Source organism: Salmo salar, chromosome ssa11 (genome assembly GCF_905237065.1).
Source record: "Salmo salar chromosome ssa11, Ssal_v3.1, whole genome shotgun sequence".
NCBI classification, from domain to species: Eukaryota; Metazoa; Chordata; class Actinopteri; order Salmoniformes; family Salmonidae; genus Salmo; species Salmo salar.
The window spans coordinates 79,746,234-79,758,582 of NC_059452.1; the positions used below are offsets into that span (position 1 = coordinate 79,746,234).

The 12,349-nt window shown below is 41.0% G+C and overlaps 1 protein-coding gene across 1 annotated transcript; it reads left to right on the forward strand.

Annotated features, from left to right (window-relative positions):
* The first annotated feature begins 2,551 nt into the window (after positions 1-2,551).
* On the forward strand, positions 2,552-10,236 carry LOC106563346 (mitochondrial fission process protein 1). Its single transcript, XM_045688888.1, is given in 6 exon segments — positions 2,552-2,594; positions 4,208-4,335; positions 4,941-4,994; positions 4,996-5,051; positions 5,053-5,136; positions 8,600-10,236. Coding segments are annotated over 6 exon segments (441 nt in total). The 3' UTR covers positions 8,676-10,236.
* Positions 10,237-12,349: the final 2,113 nt, after the last annotated feature.

The window sequence follows — 12,349 nt, forward strand, 5'->3', positions numbered from 1 at the left end:
CAAAGCCAATTCCTCCTTTGGCCGCCTTTCCTTCCAGTTCTCTGCTGCCAATGACTGGAAGGAACTGCAAAAATCACTGAAGCTTGAGACACATATCTCCCTCACTATCTTTAAGCACCAGCTGTCAGAGCAGCTCACAGATCACTGAACCTGTACATAGCCCATCCAACTACCTCATTCCCATACTGTATTTATTTATTTATTTTGCTCCTTTGCACCCCAGTATCTCTACTTGCACATTCATCTTCTGCACATCTATCACTCCAGTGTTTAATTGCTTTATTGTAATTACTTCGCCACTATGGCCTATTTATTGCCTTACCTCCCTTATCTTACCTCATTTGCACACACTGTATATAGACTTTTTCTACTGTATTATTGACTGTATGTTTGTTTTATTCCATGTCTAACTCTGTGTTGTTGTATGTGTCAAACTGCTTTGCTTTATCTTGGCCAGGTCGCAATTGTAAATGAGAACTTGTTCTCAACTAGCCTACCTGGTTAAATAAAGGTCAAATAATAATAAAATAAAAATTGTAAAGGTGCAACCATGACGGAAGTAGCCAAGTACCTCAACTCCACAAAGATTTAATCCACAGAGTTGAGCGCAGACTAGAGTTGAGATGAACCTCAGACACCCTTGAGTCGCTATGCAGTCGATACTTAAAACCATTCAAATCTTAAACCGTAACCGTGTATCTGTTGTTGTTGCATGTATTTTTTTGTTTTCTGAAATACAAACTCTAGTCTGAACTCAACTCTATGGATGAAGTTGAGTCAGACTTGCCCATTCTTATGGTTCTCACAGGTGAAGTGTAAAGGTAAGTGAACACTGCTGCTACCCTGCTCTCCAACCAAGGTGCATGAATTGAGGAGAACAATTCAGCAACTCTTTGAGGACAGTGGAAGTTGATCAAAGTGATTATTGTTTTTAGTAAAAAAAAAAACATTTTGACAGACAGGAAGCAGCGGCGGCGTTTCCCGTACATTTTCCGTCAGAATCATTTTATTCTACTGTCAAAATTGCAAATAGGATAATTGGTCATAAAGTCAATCTCATCCAAAACAGAAGAGTTTTGTGAGACTTGTGGTCGTGACTGCATCACAATGTGAATGAAGGTTGGGTTTGTTTAAACCCTGCCCACAGCTGGCAGCACACAAGTAGTAATCAATTCAGAGTGCCGCTGCATGTGACCCAATCATAATGCCTATGGTCAATTTGGTCAATTTGGGTTTAGATATCTCTATGGGGCTAGTTTGGGACCATCGGTAAATTACACAATTGTACATGGGACAATATGTTAAAATTGCAATAGATCCAAATGTCAATGACTTAAACCTCAAACCAACTATAAATTGTAGAAATTAATTCACAAATATTGAAAGCATTTAATGTGAAAATGTAAAAGGTTTGCAACATTAAAATAGACTTATTTACATTGTGTCATTTATTGACACTCCCTAACTAACCCCAGAGATAGGCTATCCAAAGGCAAACCAACATTTCCACGGTTGCACACCAGCTGGCTGAAGTTACAGTAATTGGCAAAATTATTTGGCTAACTCTTCCCACCTGCGAACACACAACTGAAAACAACTCAGTAATGGCCAATAGCATTTTTAATTAACCAAATCAGGAAGTAAAAAAAAAACATCAAAAATTGCAGTCGCCCTATAAAGAAGCACTCTTATCAAATTCCACTCTCGAGGGTTGTTAAGTTTCCTGTAACTCTCTCAATTTATAGAACCATCTCTCCGGCCAAATATGATACAATTGTAACAACAACCGGAGCGCGTCGGACATAACACACTAAATTGAACGACTGCTTGTTTCCAACACCAAAAATATGTTGCCATTCAATGTATTATGTTGGTAAATATTTTTCTAGGCACACTGATCAAATCAATATTCCAGATCGTACAGTGTTTTTGAGCATATGCGACCAAGAAGGTCGCAATTGGAGCCCAGAGTACAACACTATTGATACCATTTTATTTGTTTTCCTTTTCACAGTACTAGCATATATAGGCTGTCAACACAATGTGTCATGATGACTAGGGGTGTGTTCTTAAATTAAACCTGCAGTGCCAGAGTGCGCTCTTGGCGTCCGTAAATTCTGAGCATTGTCAGATTGTCGGTTTGTAAATTCAGAGCCACACTGGACGCTCAGGCGGAGGAGTAGGGTTACTTCCAGACACAAATGAGAACATCTGTATCCATTTTACTCGTCCGAGCAGAGCTGTTTAGGCTATTTTCATGTTATCCAGATCGTTGGTGACCGTGCTGCTGGCAACGATTTAATGACGCTTTAATATGCTCTGAAGTCGGAGTAGATAGCCAGAGCGAATTTACGAAGGTTTGACAGATTCTCGCTCAAAAGTAAATATTTTTAAAAGTGTGCCCCTATCCCATTTAATGTAACTCCAGGTTTATCACAAGTATAACCTGTGTAAAGTTCAAAGGACACATACATGAACAGGTTGTTGAGACATATCGGGTGACTACTAGAATCAACGAGGTATTAGTTTCCATTGCCTTATGTAAGGTACCATGTGGCTATCGACCACTAAATCGGAGAGGGGTCTGTCTGTTCGTAAGTTGGACACACGCGATATCTCAAGACAACACTGGTCTGATTTTGACGAAACTTGGGTGCGTCTTGGCATAGCGACCCGGCAAACTTGCACTGATTTCCGCCATTTTGAATTTGGTGGGGGGAAAACACATAAACCGCAAATCTTCTGGCACCGAATGACCGATTTGTATGAACTTTCACATGTTATCTGGCAGACCACAGATCTCTCAGTGCAATATTTTCCAGACTAGTACCTAATAAACAGTTTTGTGGTCTGCCACATAAATGCATATAAATCAGTCAAGGATGTTCGTATTGTAACTCAATTTGGTAGACGTTGCAAACACTGTCAAGACTCAACATATGCGAGAACATTCATATCAACCACACGGTGGCGCTATAACGGGCACATGTTTATTTCTGGATCTGTTTGACTGGCAGGATTTTGACGAAACGTGGGTGAATTATGTCTTGCCATAGATATCCACGGGGGGCGCTGCGTCATTCGTGGGGACGACATTCTGCATTGTTTGCTGTTGTATTTCAAGTGAAATTGTATATGTAAATTGTATTTTGTGCCGAATACAACAGCAGGTGCTTACTTACAAGCCCTTAACCAATAATGCAGTTGTGCTGTTGCTAGTGTTTTTTTAATTTTATTTAACTAGGCAAGTCTGTTAAAGTCAAATTCTTATTTACAATGACAGCCTACCAAAAGGCAAAAATAAAATAAAAATATAGGACAAAACACACATCACAACAAGAGACACCACAACGCTTCCCGGGCTCCCAAGTGGCGCAGCGCTCTAAGGCACTGCATCTCAGTGCTAGAGGTGTCACTACAGACCCTGGTTCGATTGCAGGCTGGATCATAAAACACTGTGATTGGGAGTCCCATAGGGCGGTGCACAATTGGCCCAGTGTCGTCGGGGTTAGGGTTTGGCTGGGGTAGGGCGTCATTGGAAATAAGAATTTGTTCTTAACTGACTTGCCTAGTTAGATAAATAAGGAGAGACCTAAGACAACATCATAGCATGGCAGCAACACATGGTACAAAATGTGTCTTCTGTCTGTGTTGTCCATTTTGTCTTACTATTTTATTTATTTTTAATCCCAGCCCCATCCCCACATGAGGCCTCTTGCCATCATTGTAGATACAAATGTATACATAATTGGCTTACCTGGTTAAATGACGGTTAAATTAAAAAAAGGCCTACGGATCTAACGTTAGCCTAATGTTTGCCCACAGGGTGGCAGTACAAGTTCAGCAGCAGCCAACAGCTGCGTTCTAATGACAGACCAAGGGCATTATTAGTCATTCCAACCCTGTTGGAGCAGACGGTGCATATTGCTCCGAAGGTCACCGCCCGTTCTAGGGAAAGAGTTGTGTCAGGGGGGTTATTGCTGCTAAGCAGAACACTGAACAAAAGTCTATATTAATGTACCCCCCTTTATATGGCAGAGGTCCAAGAGGGAAATTTGAATTATTATTCTAATACAATGTTTTACCTCCCCAACTCTCCTCCGGTGAGGGTTGGCTATGATTTGTGTAGAGGCCTCTCACAACAGCGAGGCAGTTAAAGCCTTATTGCGCTCGTATCTTACCCTGGCATGTAATCTTGTGCCGACAGGCTATGCCAATGAGGTGGGGGAGGCCTTCCGTGCCCTGGTGCCAGTGAGCGCTGTATGGGCCACACATGCGGTTGCCACCGTGTATGTCTCCGCTGATGCTTTGGACAAGGGGAAGAAGGCTGCTGTGGTAAGGAAGGACTTTTTGTAAAAGCAAAGCTTTATGGTCTCATGGGGCGGCAGGTAAACTAGCAGTTAAGAGCGTTGGGCTAGTAACCGAAGGGTTGCTGGTTCAAATCCCCAAGCCGGCAAGGTGGAAAAATCTGCCGTTCTGCCCTTGAGCAAGGCAGTTAACCCCCAACGATGACGTCAATTTAAGGCAGCCCCCTGCACCTCTCTGATTCCGAGGGGTTGGATTAAATGCAGAATACAAATTTCGGTTGAATGCATTCGGTTGTGCAACTGACTAGGTATCCCCTTTCGTTCATACCCCATGTCTTCATTTATATTGATGTACACTACCATTATTTTAAGGGGTCATGGAATGTATTCAACCTTTTCAGTTATTGCCCTGTGAAGCATTTATATTATGAACTTGAGATTCCAAACATGAAGAAAACACTGAGTACTGCCAAATGACGTCGTCTTTTTCAACACATGCCAAAGGAAAATGGAACGTTTCCAGAAAATCCATAGAGCATGTTTCATAGAACAAAACTTAATTCCCACACTGAAACATAGTGGTCTGAAGCATACAATGTCATACTCCTGTCTTTGTCTATCCCTGTTCTGTAGGAGCATGGTGACAACCCAGGGAAGAGAACCAAGGTAGCTGCAGCAGTGGTGGACATGTTATGTATGGCAGGCCCTGGCCTCGGTCGCTATCCCAGGCTTCACCATCAACCGTGTGTGCTGCCTCTCTCTACCTCCTAGGAAGAACCAGGCACCTGCCCCTCTCCACCATTCCCTTCATCATCCACCCTATCGACAGGTCAGTGTGTGTGTTGGTGGGGGGTTAGTGTGTGTGTGTGTGTACATGTGTGCCAGATATACACCGAGTGTACAAAACATAATGAATCCAGGTGAAATGTACATGGATTGTGTATGTTTGCCATTCAGAGGGTGAATGGGTAAGACAAAATATTTAAGTGCCTTTGAACGGGGTACGGTAGTAGGTGCCAGGCGCACCGGTTTGTGTCAAGAACTGCAACGCTGCTGTGTTTTTCACACTCAACAGTTTCACGTGTGTATCAAGAATGGTCCACCACCCAAAGGACATCTAGCCAACTTCACAGAACTGTGGGAAGCATTGGCGACAACATGGGCCAGCATCTCTGTGAAACGCTTTCGACACCTTGTAGAGTCCATGACCCAACTCAATATTAGGAAGGTGTTCTTAATGTTTTGTACACTCAGTGTATGTGTCAGAGGCAGTGAAGGACTGTGTATGTTCGAGAGAGAGAGCATGATAAACGTGTGTGAGAAAGAAAGGAGGTAGAGCGAGAGAAACTCTGCGAGTGAGAGGGGGGATGAGTGTGTACTTAGGGACGTTTGCAATTCGATGTTTATGGCCCAAGTGTGCCAAGGTATTAGTTTGCAGTTAAATGTCTCAGCCTGCCTGTGTGTGTGTGTGTGTGTGCCAGTCCATTGAAATGAAAAATTCCCACATCATCTTAATTAACATCATGCCCTTTTTTAAAATGTATGCATCAATTTAAGTGTCATATTAGGAGTCACACACCTTTGCTTCTGTAATAGATAATGTAATAATTTTTTTAGGCTTGGTAGCCTACTTTATGTAATGTTAGATGTGTAGCCACCATTCTTATTTATCTCAATCCATGAGGTGTCATTGAAGAGGTATATTCAGGGTTCAGTTTGTAGGGGGATGGGAGGGATTCCCCCTCCCTGCTTCTGCCATCCCTTTGGACTTCCCCACCCCTGGTATGCATTACATTTATTTAGAAATTACAGGTTATTGGCTTCCTAAAAAAAATAAAAAATGGCTGTTTTTGTTTTATCACTTGAATGCAATTTGTTCAGCCGGGAAACCTACAATTTGGGCAGCCCACAGCTTTTCTCAAACAGCTGATTGTGGAGTTGCGCGGCTGTCAGGAACAGCAGTTCAAACAGCAGACAACATGCGATTGTGGGAAAAACACTGTTTTGAAAGCAAAAGGCCTCTGCTGAAAAGCGGAGAAATTCCAACTTCCTGTATTGACTCCACTGTTTTACAACCGGAGTATCTTGCATGGCTTTGAAATACAGCCTATACAGTAAATGTTGCATTACCTATAGTTGAAGTCGGAAGTTTACATACACCTCAGCCAAATACATTTAAACTCAGTTTCACAATTCCTGAAATTTATCCTTGTAAAAATTCCCTGTCTTAGGTCAGTTAGGATCACCACTTTATTTTAAGAATGTGAAATGTCAGAATAATAGTAGAGTGATTTATTTCAGCTTTTATTTCTTTCATCACATTCCCAGTGGGTCAGAAGTTTACATACACTCAATTAGTATTTGGTGCATTGCCTTTAAATTGTTTAACTTGAGTCAAACATTTCGGGTAGCCTTCCACAGGCTTCCCACAATAATTTGTGTGAATTTTGGCCCATTCCTCATGACAGAGCTAGTATAACTAGTCAGGTTTGTAGGCCTCCTTGCTCGCACACACTTTTTCAGTTCTGCCTACAAATTTTCTATGGGATCGAGGTCAGGTCTTTGTGATGGCCAATCCAATCCAAGGACTTTGTTGTCCTTAAGCCATTTTGCAACAACTTTGGAAGTATTCTTGTTGCCATTGTCCATTTGGAAGACGCATTTGCGACCAAGCTTCAACTTCCTGACTGATGTCTTGAGATGTTGCTTCAATATAGCCACATCATTTTCCTGCCTCATGATGCCATCTATTTTATGAGGTCCCTCCTGCAGCAAAGCACCCCAACAACATGATGCTGCCACCCCCGTGCTTCACGGTTGGGATGGTGTTCTTCGGCTTGCAAGCATCCCCCTTTTCCTCTAAACATAACAAAGGTCATTATGGCCAACAAAAGGATCAGAACACGTCTCCTTCCTGAGCGGTATGACAGCTGCTTGGTCCCGTGGTATTTATACTTGCGTACTATTGTTTGTACAGATGAACGTGGTACCTTCAGGAGTTTGGAAATTGCTCCCAAGGATGAACCAGACTTGTTAAGGTCTACAATTTTTTTTCCTGAGTTCTTGGCTGATTTCTTTTGCTTTTCCCATGATGTCAAGCAAAGAGGCACTGAGTTTGAAGGTAGGCCTTGAAATACATCCACGGGTACACCTCCAATTGACTCAAATGATGTCAATTAGCCTATCAGAAGCTTCTAAAGCCATGACATAATTTTCTGGAATTTTCCAAGCTGTTTAATGGCACAGTCAACTTAGTGTATGTAAATTGTGATACAGTGAATTATAAGTGAAATAATCTGTCTGTAAACAATTGTTGGAAAAATGACTTGTGTCATGCACAAAGTAGAAATTTGTGGAGTGGTTGAAAAACGAGTTTTAATGACTCCAACCTAAGTGTATGTAAACTTCCGATTTCAACTGTATATCATAAAGCCTTATTTCGATGCCCTAATTTTACCCTAACAGTTTTCGGAAATTCCTGGGTTACAGGCCATATCAGGCCTGCAAGTCACAATGTGCTGGCTTGCAAAGTGATGCGTAATTCCTATTGGAATCAATCCAGAGTTAGGATATTCAACAGTTGGAATTTTTATTCACCTGCATTCAGAATGAGAGTCAGGGTTAGGAAACTTGATTTAAAAAAAAGACTACCTAAGCCATTTAAACTGGAACAACCATTTCAGTAACGGGTGCAATAAATCTATCTAACTGATTGGATTAGTTAGAAAACTGTATGTTATTTATCTTTGTGCAGCATCAGATTAATCCATCAATCAATCAATGTACCTACAAAATCCCAGATATTAAAAACAATCCTAAAAAGAATTGAGCTGCAGTAGAGCATGCTGGGAAATATGATAATGATGGGACTGTTTTACACTACAAAGTGTAAAACAATAACTCTGGTTATTAACACCAAAACTGGGGGTTATTTTACACCACTGAGTGTTAATTTCACTCTTACAGAGTGAATTTAACTTCTTAATCAAAACTAGAAATGTTACACTGAAAAATCAACGCTGGCCAATTTGTTGTGTACGCACCCACGGAGTATGGCCATTCGCAGTGAGTGCATAGTTAAATCCATATCTATCGGCCTATATGCACTTGGTAATGGCTGTAGGGAGCCAGGACACTTTATTAACAAATGTTCCCCCTTTATTCTTTCAACATATGGAACTCTGTGTTCATAAGTGGCTTTGTAAATTGTAATGGTCTTCAGTGTCTGAGGTGAGGTCCCATCCTTGCTATCCTCAAACCCTAAAGCCCTTCTCTGTCTCTATGCTCCACAGGGGAGTGGACTTCCTACTGGACTCCAGCCTCCGTAAGGTCTACGGTCAGTCTATAGGAAAACTAATAAGTCTATAGCACAACTAATAAGGACCACATCCATCCTGTAGCCTGTCCTGGACAGGTTAGCTCTACCAGGAAGTTCACCTTCTGACCCAGACAGGACTTCCTCCCAGGCCAGCTGAAACCTCTGCTGATCACTCTACTAACATCACTGTGAAGCCAACACAGCAGGGTTACTCAACTCTAGTCCTCCAGAGTCCACAGTTGTCTATGCCCCTCTCTTTCAACCCTATTGTCATCTTTTTATTTTCAACTCCCAAGTTAGGGGGACTTAGGACTCTTCGGCCCGTCAATTACATTGTATCAGGGAGAATAGAGATCCTGTAGACAGTGTTGCCCTCCAGGACTGGAGTTGAATATCCGTGGCTACTACTGGCCTGCAGTGCCCACCTGGTCATGTTCAGACCTCCACTGGGTGTGTATCCAGGTAGCTCTTGCTGTTAGCCATATTCAGGGAACATTCGGGGCAGTGTCATCATACCTGGCATTGAGAGCCTATTTTCATTACAAGTAAACATTTATCTTCGTTTTTTTGTTTATTACAGAAAGAATGACAATGCATAGTTGTCTGTCACTTTGAATAAAGCTTGACAGAGTATAGTGTGATGCACTTTTCAATGTTCAGTCTTGAGATTAACCTCAGAGCTTTTTTGCCCCTTGTCATTCAATACTGAGTTCAACAGAATATATGTTAAGTTTTTGTTAGCGCTAAAGTTTCAGTTCCTTTGGTGACATTTTAGGTATAGAAGGTATTGTAATAGTTGTGTAACATGGCCTATGCAGAAAGCATATGAAACGATTATGCATAAAATACTGTAATTATTGCCAAGGCTACCCATCAGTATACATTGCTGTGCTGCACTATGCAACAAAACCAAGTCATCTTATACAAAAATGGGAATTGCGATTGGAATGTGTAAATTAATGTGACATACTGGGAAATGTTGCCAATTGTTCATACACCAGAACTAACATTCAGCAATAATTGTTATTTACATTTTGTTAAGTCAATTTCTGTGTTTGTTATATATTGTTTAATTCTTAGTGAATGTGAAAAAGCCAAAGGCACCAAAACACAACAGCTTTGGGATAGTTTGTGAACGTTTTCTCTTTCAGATTATTTGTCCACATAGTCACAAAATCAAATGTCATACTGTATTTCAATGTCATTTTTTAATGTATTTCTTTTCATGCTGGAAACATAAGGGAATATTTAACTGTTGTTTCCACAGCATTTTCCTCAAAGATTTAACATTTTTAAGAGACACTTATTTTATAACATGTTTTATTTCCAATGTTTTAGCCTTAACATTCAAATATGTTTTCAAACCAGCTACTGAAAACATCTGACATTTTCTTTAGTATGAAAAAAAGTTCAAACATATTTTCTTTGACAAAATATAGTAATTTATCATTGAAACTGAAAGATATACTGTAATGTGCCACTATCTAGTTATTCCCTTATTTTGAAACTGTTTTTAAATATACTTTAGAAAAACGACATATCCTATATTGTATAAATGAATGAATCAATGTCTCCGTATTTCTTTCCTCAAGCATTGGTATGTGCAAACAATGTTCTACATATTTTAACAGTTTATAAGATTCTTTGTTTTAATGAATGGGCAACCCTTCATACACAGCCAAAACATTGTTGCAGAGAGGAATTTAACTTTCAAAATCAAAATTTTCCATATCACAGCATAACATTCCTTTTATGCTGCAGTGTCAGAAAAAAGGAGTAACTATGGATGTGTTATGACAACACACTCACTGGCAACAAGTAGCACAGAACTGTCTCAGTAGCATTCCTCTGGAGAATTATGAGTGATAACTCTTGCCAAGAGATATTGTTGAGTGTTTGGGGTTAGTCACTAAGGTCTAACAAGTTGGACAAATTTCTGCATTCATTTTAAACGACATTGGGTGCATTTAGAAAAATATGTGCAGTCAATGGAGAATGTTAGAGGTCTCTAGTGGCCAAAAGGCCATGTTAGCAGGGGCGTGCCATTGATGGCTTCCTCGATGTTAATGTAGTCAACTGGGTGGGACTTCCAATTTCATTGGCTGATCCCTCTTGGTGACCCTGTTGGAGTCATGTCCAACCGGCTCATCAGGAGGGATCTGCCAGTCTTGAAGAAGAAAATGTACTACTTCAAAATGGAGATAGCCTCAATGGCACATATACAAAGATACAGAGTTCTCTATCTCTATGGTGCAGTCACCTCTTTCATTCCCTGCAGATTGTACTGCAACAACGCAACACAACAGAGATTAACCAATAAAATGCCTAGAGTGCCACTGTCAAAACCAATCAAATGAAAGAGCTCAACGAGTTAAACTAGTGTTAGTAATTTGTCCTGATTGAGTAAGCGTTCCACAGCTGACAGCAATTGTTTTGATTAACTGCATTAGCTACTCACATAAAAAGTCCAGGTGGCCTGAGTGCAGGCATGTAGTCAGAATTATGTTGCTTATCCACAGTGCTATGGTTTTGATGCTTGTGGCCACAACTGTGGCCCAAACAGGTATGTCAACCAATTTGATAACTTGCTTAATGTTTATTTAAGTCTGGCTTTACCATTTTTAAAGCTTGTGTTCATTTTCCTTTTGCTAATGTGGAATCTAAGTAATTTTTTTTTTTACAAAAAGCAGTGAAGTTAGGTGTGCCTCTGACCTGTTTCAGCTCTGTTCTTCCCTCCACTACCTCTAGGAATTCCACAATTAAGGTACAGTGTAGACCAGTGGACCATCTCTGTGGAGATTCCACAGACTTATGACTCGGATGAGCTGCAGCCCTATGACTCGGATGAGCTGCAGCCCTATGACTCGGATGAGCTGCAGCCCTATGACTCGGATGAGCTGCAGCCCTATGACTCGGATGAGCTGCAGCCCTATGACTCGGATGAGCTGCAGCCCTATGACTCGGATGAGCTGCAGCCCTATGACTCGGATGAGACTCCTGGTGTAGAGGAACAAGGTGAGTTGATGTCCTCTCACTCATTCAGTAATCACCTTTTAGTGAGTTTGTATAGAAACTGTTTTGATCTGAGGGCCAGGAGTACATCTGTGGTGTATTCATTCTGTTGTGAAATATTTCTTAAATGAACAGGAAGGGACCTAATTTGTCCACTGTACTTCTTTGCAACTGTTTGGCCTAATGACTACACCCCTGAATCCTTGGGTCAATGCTCGGCTGCCATAATGTTGTCAGTGTGGCCCCGGATATGTCTCAACATACCTAAATCAAGGGATGGAAGACAACTCTATAATCCAAACTGACACATTGTAGATTGAAATACTGCTTATTTTTGTCCTCGCGCTAGCTGAAGTTAGGCTATAACAACCCATTGGATTCCATAAGAGCTACCCCAATGTTAGGCGTTGCATTTTCATGTAATCCAATTGGCTACTTTCGCCTAGCATGAGGATGCAAAGGGTAGTTCATCAAAGCTAGCAGTATTTCAATTTGTTCTTTCGGGTAATAAGGCGTACAGAGATCTTCCATCCCTGGACTTGAGGTATGTTTACGAGCCATATTATTGCTTAGCCTTGTTTGTAAGGTCTAAGTAGGCCATTGACTCAATTAAAATGTATTTATTTTTTTTCCAGGTGAACTGAAGGTGTCTTCAGTCTGGCTTTTGTTACTGGTGGTCCCTCTAGTGTTGCTGACTGCTATGGGAGCTTTG